Source organism: Perissodus microlepis, chromosome 17, assembly GCF_051167445.1.
Source record: "Perissodus microlepis isolate ML-2025 ecotype Zambia chromosome 17, ASM5116744v1, whole genome shotgun sequence".
In the NCBI taxonomy this organism is placed as follows: domain Eukaryota; kingdom Metazoa; phylum Chordata; class Actinopteri; order Cichliformes; family Cichlidae; genus Perissodus; species Perissodus microlepis.
The window spans coordinates 27,350,297-27,356,782 of NC_140477.1; the positions used below are offsets into that span (position 1 = coordinate 27,350,297).

General features: G+C 39.6%; 1 protein-coding gene across 2 annotated transcripts; it reads right to left on the reverse strand.

Moving 5' to 3' along the window:
* Positions 1-2,644: 2,644 nt before the first annotated feature.
* On the reverse strand, positions 2,645-6,279 carry rgs16 (regulator of G protein signaling 16). Of its 2 annotated transcripts, XM_084910732.1 has the most exons (6): positions 5,991-6,279; positions 4,348-4,486; positions 4,049-4,132; positions 3,876-3,937; positions 3,546-3,712; positions 2,645-3,458 (listed from the first exon to the last, which is right to left on the reverse strand). In XM_084910732.1, the coding sequence occupies exons 2-6, from the start codon at positions 4,389-4,391 to the stop codon at positions 3,243-3,245; spliced, it is 573 nt and encodes a 190-aa protein (XP_084766858.1). In that variant the 5' UTR covers positions 4,392-4,486; positions 5,991-6,279; the 3' UTR covers positions 2,645-3,242. The 2 variants fall into 2 exon arrangements, with proteins under 2 accessions (XP_084766858.1, XP_084766859.1); XM_084910733.1 differs by lacking the exons at positions 4,348-4,486; positions 5,991-6,279 and adding an exon at positions 4,231-4,338.
* Positions 6,280-6,486: the final 207 nt, after the last annotated feature.

Genomic DNA, 6,486 nt, shown 5'->3' on the forward strand with positions numbered 1-6,486 from the left:
GAGTTTTTGAACATCAATGACCTGCTTAAGAACTTGCAAAAGTATCTCAATCAGATTTAAGGTTTATCTAATTGAAGGACTTTGACTAGGTCTCTCGAAAACATTTGTTTTGGGGTGTTTTTAGCCATTCAGAGACAGTCTTGCTGGTGTGTGTTGATCATTCATCAGTCTTTGTACATAAACCAAGTGTGCTTGAGCTTCAGGTTACCAACTGATGACCGGACATTCTCCTTCAGGATTTTCTGGTAGGAACAGAATTCATAGTTCCATCAATTATAGCAAGTTCTCCAGGTCCTGAAGCAGCAAAGCAGACCCAGACCGTCACACTACCACCACAATGTTTGACTGTTGGTGTGGCATTCTTGTTATGAAATGTTGTGTTAATTTTACAATAGACGTAATGGGACTCAAAACTTCCAAAAAAGTTCAGCTTTTGTCTTCTCAGAATGTTCTTTTGGCGGAGGCTTGAGAGGCTCTTGTGAGACGAGGCTTCGTGTTCTTTTTGGTCAACAGTGGCTTTCACCTTGGAACTTGGAACATTTTTGCCCAGTCTCTTTCTTGTGGTGGATTCATGAACACTGGCCTTAACTGAGGCAAGTAAAGCCCGAGGTTCTTTGGAACTTTGAGTTTTTTTGTGATCTCCAGATGATCCAGTCTTGGAATAACTTTTGGTAGGCTTGCCACTCATAGGAAGGTTTTCTTCTTTCCCCCGTTGGTAGATAATGACTTGTTGTTCACTAGAATCTCAGAGCCTTAGAAATAGCTTTGCAACACTTTCTTGACTGATAAAGAAATTTTGTTTCCCATCTGTCACTTTGGATGATGGCATGTTATGTTGCTTTTTGAGATATTTTAGCCTACTTCACAACTGATTTCTTGATTCAACAGGTCTGGCAGTAATCAGGCCTGATTAAGGCTAGTGAACTGAATTTAGCTGAACTCGCCAAAAAATCTGGGCAGTCACAGATCATTCACAATTTAACAAGGCGTTAGCGATTACTTTCAGAGCAGTTGAACATATTAAGCCATTACTTTTCTCACACAAGTTTAGATATCTTTTTCCTTAATAAACAAGATCGGCATATTAAAACTGTATTTGTCTTTACATGCTAAATCTTTTACAAAATATTATTGAATGATCTGAAACACATGTGTGACAAATGTGCATAAAACTAAGAAATCTGGAAACAACAATGGTTTCTCTATAATATTAGCATAATTCCCCATAACTTCAAACCAAAAATTAAAACCAATATCCATCTTTGCTTTCAAAGAAGCTTATTTGATTAGTCTTATACATCAACCAGTTGTTGTTTCAGACAATTTTTTATTTAATATCAATAAAAGCTATATGTAGCCTAAAAAGATAAGCTTGTTAATGATGCAGAGGTAAACCGATTACTTTGAATCCTGCTAGTGAAGGTCCATCAAATCTTTTCTAATAAAACAAAATGGAATAAATGGGTTTATAAAACACTTTGGCTTTAAGTGCACCATATAAATAAAATGTACTTAGTGTCTTACTAATATGTATATCCATACATATTATATCCATATAAATGTTGTTTTGGGGTATTTTCAACTAAGGCCATTAATTCAAGCTTATTTCTGCCTTGATAACTGAAGATATACTTCTGGATGTCCACTGCACTGTTCACAACATGCCAAAACGTACAAACCCCCTAACCAGTTTTACAGATGGTCATTGCTATGCTTAGAGCTAGATAGAAATGTCAAAGGATTACTATGGAGAAGGGGGCAGCATTATGCTATATTCATATGGATCAGGTCTGTGGACCAGCTGTTGTCCCCCTAATAATGGCTCCACTCTGCACTGATGACATATGAATACACAAACTAGACATTCAGACACATTTTGTACAGTGGACCGTACCAAAGCAATCATAACGACAGTATTTATCATTTTAATGAGAACAAATTATATAACCACCATCATAACCAGAGTCATTATTACCTAACTACTGCAGACTCTGGATGGCATTGCAGCTCTTTTTCCTGCGGTTTCTGTTTATTTGGTTAACAGGCAGCAGTGGTTGCGCTCTAAACTGGTAGCAGCTTCGTTGTCATTTATTTCCTGATGTTGGGTGCAAACAGTGTCTATGGTAATAATAAACTTTTACAGCTCCTGCTGTTGCGTTAATGCTGTCATCATCTCTTGAGCTTCCTATTTGCTAGAAAGCTCTTCCCATTTACACACTATGGGACAAAAACTAGAAGCAGGGGGGTGCTGTCATTGTCTGAGTTCTTTATGATACATTTTAGAGCAGAGCAGTTTCCTAGGTGAATAACAGTTGTGCACAACATTAGCTGCAGAGTTCGTCATGACAGAGGGCAAATATATCATTGTTACCTCTACACCAGATAATATGAATGATTAAACATCCATACTCTGGGTATTTGCACAACTATGAGCAAACTCTGCCTGACCACATATTGACATTCGATGATTCGTCTATGTCACTAGACTAAATAAGACACTTAAAGTACCCATCAGCTTTTACAATGGGTGATTTTTTTCCCATCGTGCTGTTGTTTAGCAAATATAATTTGAATATAAATAATCTTATAGAAGTAATTTTAAACCATGATTTTGTTCAGTAAGAAAAACACATTTAAGAAATAGTCCCAGTTTTTCAAATAATTTAATTTATATGGTATGTAGAAAAAAAAAAAAAACAGTCATATAAATATTATAGTATAAATTAAACTGCACATTATTTTCCATATTTGATTAAAAATGCAATATATACATACAGGTAAATACATAAAAATAATAAAGGACCACACATGCCCATACAAATACATACAGTGAACAAGTTTGACAGACATTGCACGTCACAACTACAAAAGTTTGCCTAATGGCTAAGAAAAGTGCATTTTCCAAATGTGCTGGCCTCTTGCTTGATTGTCACTCAGTCTGTTTAGTAGAACTCTTTCTTTACTTTGCTTTCCAAACTCTAGCTGTATCGACAGCAGTCCATTTTCAGGCATCAGCCTTCAGCTTTCCTCCATTTTCCTTTTTTTTTTTTCATTCTGTTGCCATCTTCAAAGTGATGGCTACTACGCTATAGGCCCATCCACAGCTGCTCTCATGTAGCACTCAGCATCTGTACCAGTATTAGCACACGCTTCACGATGAAGCACCTTGTGCCAGACTTCCCTTCCGTTCTCAAATCTTAAGGCGATCGCTAACAAATCCCTTTTAGGCTCATCGACAGATTTCAAGCCTTCTTCTCCTGTTGGGGCAGATTTCTGGCCTTGGTGCTTGGCTTGGCTTGGCACACCAGATCTCTGTAGGCTGGAGAGCGGAGAAAGCGTGGATAGCAGTCTTTGGCCATGAGCATGTAGATCTTGTGCTGGGCCATGTCGAAACAAGAATGTGTGGGGGCCAGCATATTGGCTTTGGTGATGTCACGGGTTTCGTGGTCAATATTAATCTACAAAAAAAGGACACAAGATATTAGGTTGAGTTTCTTTTTGACCACTTATGGCTACGTCTTCTTTGAGATTTGGCATTTACTTACCTCCCGGGGAGCTTCGCTGCCGATAAATTCATCATAGATCTTCTTAGCCTTAGTAGCTAGCTTGGCAGGACACTTGATATGTTTGTATTCCTCACAGGCAAAGTAGAACGCAATGTTCTCCTCGCTGAACTCAGACATAAGGAAGGCTGTGAAGGCATACAGTCCATCTGCAGAAATAGAGGAAATGTGATTACTCATTGCACATAATGGACCCAGAGTGGATGAATGTGTATGTGTGTGCATCCACACAATTTACCCACATTTGAATGCACTTTTTTTGTGTGAAAATGGCACAGAACAATAAAAGAAACAAACTGAGACTTTACTTACATTTGCTGGAAAGAAGTTTTTCAAAGGACTCTTTCCACCTTAGGCATTCCTCCAGGGTTGGCCTGAAAACAAATGAAGCATTAGTTTCAATTAGATTCAAACTGGAATTTTGACCAAACACACAATGGCAATAAATGCACCGTGCAGTATTATATTGTATATGTGAGCCTTACTTATTTTTCCCTATTTTGCAACAGGATAGATTCCAGTTGGGGATCTGCAAAACACTTCCCAGCCTTGCCTTCAGCTCCTTGGCCCTAAGAGAAAGAGAAAACAGGTTATTTACATTTTTCACCAAGACCTTGATGGCATACCTATTGACAAGCCGTCTAGATTTGCACAACCTAAAACTTACATTGTATTTTAGCTTCTCAGATGCTCACATGCAGATGTACAGTGATAAAGAAAAAGCTGTTCTCTATCATCTAATCCAAATCCCCAAACATCAGTGTTTGCAAGAAGCTTAATATACCTTTCCAAGCAGCAGGTAGGCAGTGATGCTAGTCCTTTACACATAGCAGCAGGTTGGAGCTGGTAGGGGTGGTGTTTCGGTTTTGTGGTGCTCAAATTACTGTTCAGTAAAGCTCAGTATGGAGCGAGATTGTCTGTATCTGAAGAGAGTGAGTACAGAGGCTTTATAGTTCAACCGCCCCTGCTTGTGATGTGTCATCAGCCACCTCAGCCAATCACAAAGAGGGAGAGAGAGAGGGAGAGAGAGAGTATATGCAAGGACAAGGCTGGGAAATTACTGTCAGAAGATAAATGCTACTGATATTCTCCACTTTGTTTTTCTTGTATTTCCCTTAACCAGCCACAACCAAAACAAACCACTCTGCCTCTTCCATGAACAACCCCAAAACAAAACAAAACAAAACAAAAAACATTAGTGTTCAAGTAGAAAAAACACATCTGGTGTTGGTGGTGGTGAGCTCATGGATTTATTTAGTGCTAAGAGAGCACTGGTGCTTGTGAAATTAGTTTTTATTGACAGCCTTTAAAATAGTCTTGGGCAAGGGAACATACATTTTAACATGACAATTCATATAATACAACAGGCTTCAAGGTCAAATGAAAAAAGCTTTTTATTTTTGTGGGTCTCTCATAGGTCTTATCACATCCTTGCGAGCTGTGGCTCTTCCCTAAACATGTGTCATATTAAGTCATTAGGGCAGATTGCCACTGACATTCATGTGAGTTTGTTCTACAAAGACTAAAAAACAGAACAGAAAAAGGAAAAAGAATGCAAAGAAAAACAACACACTATACCCACACTAAACATATCCAAGTTCAGTGAAAGCAGAATCCCAGCAAGAAATCTCTCACAAGCAGAAGATTAAAAAAGAAATTAATAATAATAATCAAATCTGATCACTTCATACTGCATGTATTCTTGATATACAGCTCTGTTGTAAACTCCATCAGACTAAACATCAAGTCCACTCAGTGTTGGGAAGGTTACTTTTAAAATGTATTCCATTACAGATTACAGAATACATGCCCCAAAATGTATTCTGTAACGTATTCCGTTACGTTACTCAATGAGAGTAACGTATTCTGAATACTTTGGATTACTTAATATATTATCATGCTGAATGTACTATTGCTGTGATTTATTACTGTTACTGAAGTTCCGCGGCTCCGAACCCGGAGTAAAGGGACCTCAGGCTAATACGGCGGGTTCCGTGTCGGGCTCGTAGCCGAAAAATAGCTTTACTTTGTTGTCTGGGTCAACTTTGCTTGCCAGAGACAAAGAGAGGCGTTGAAAGGCTGCTCCAACGAAACTTATTGTGGCGAGCTCAGACAAGGAGGAGACGGAGGTATCGTTTGGTCTTGCTTCCCCTGAGCTAGCCAGGGAGCACAGCCGTTTATTCACATTCGCAGAAAAACACTGCCGCTAGCTAACTGCTCAGCGCGGCAACAACAACAACAACACAGGGCGCCCTCTGACCCCGGAAGGACACACCGTCGCAGCGAGAGGGCGTCACCTGTCACTATGGCAACATAAACAAAACATAACTGTACAAACAGAACCCCGAACAGCCCTGACCCACTACATTATTGTTTCGGAGGAAAACACGAACACAGTGTACAGTCCAGTCCTAATAGCTTACTTACAACTGGGCTCGTCAGGCACTCTTCTTGGCTGCAGTGGTTATTATTATATTTACATGCTTCCAGCTCCCGTTTTTGCTTGATGACAACTGGTACTTTTCCACTCGCCTTTTTCTCCCTCCTCGCGTTCACAGACACATAACGGGTATGGCAGTCCATTCTCTCAGCAGCACGGGCTACACTGCCCATGAGGCTACATTCTTTAGAGCTATACCTGTAGCATTCTGCCTATTAGCTTAGCACAACAACAACAACAACAACAACAACAAAAAGGCGCTCTCTCACCCAGGAAACACGCAGAGAGAGAGTCACCCTGTAACCATGGCAACCGTAACGCTGCCACCTGGAACAACAGAACGTAGCTGTCAAACAAAACCAAACAGTCCTGACCCGCGACAAGATGAAACAGGAAAGTAATCCATTTATTTCAACAAAGTAACTGTATTCTAAATACCACCTTTTTAAACGTTAACTGTAACGGAATACAGTTACTCATATT

Excerpts from the sequence above, each read along its gene's own strand:
- rgs16 (XM_084910732.1), bottom strand. The coding sequence starts at position 4,391 with ATGTGTAAAGGACTAGCATCACTGCCTACCTGCTGCTTGGAAAG. Across the intron at positions 4,133-4,347 it reads CCTACCTGCTGCTTGGAAAG|GGCCAAGGAGCTGAAGGCAA; the intron begins GTATATTAAGCT and ends TCTTTCTCTTAG. Across the intron at positions 3,713-3,875 it reads AAAACTTCTTTCCAGCAAAT|ATGGACTGTATGCCTTCACA; the intron begins GTAAGTAAAGTC and ends CTATTTCTGCAG.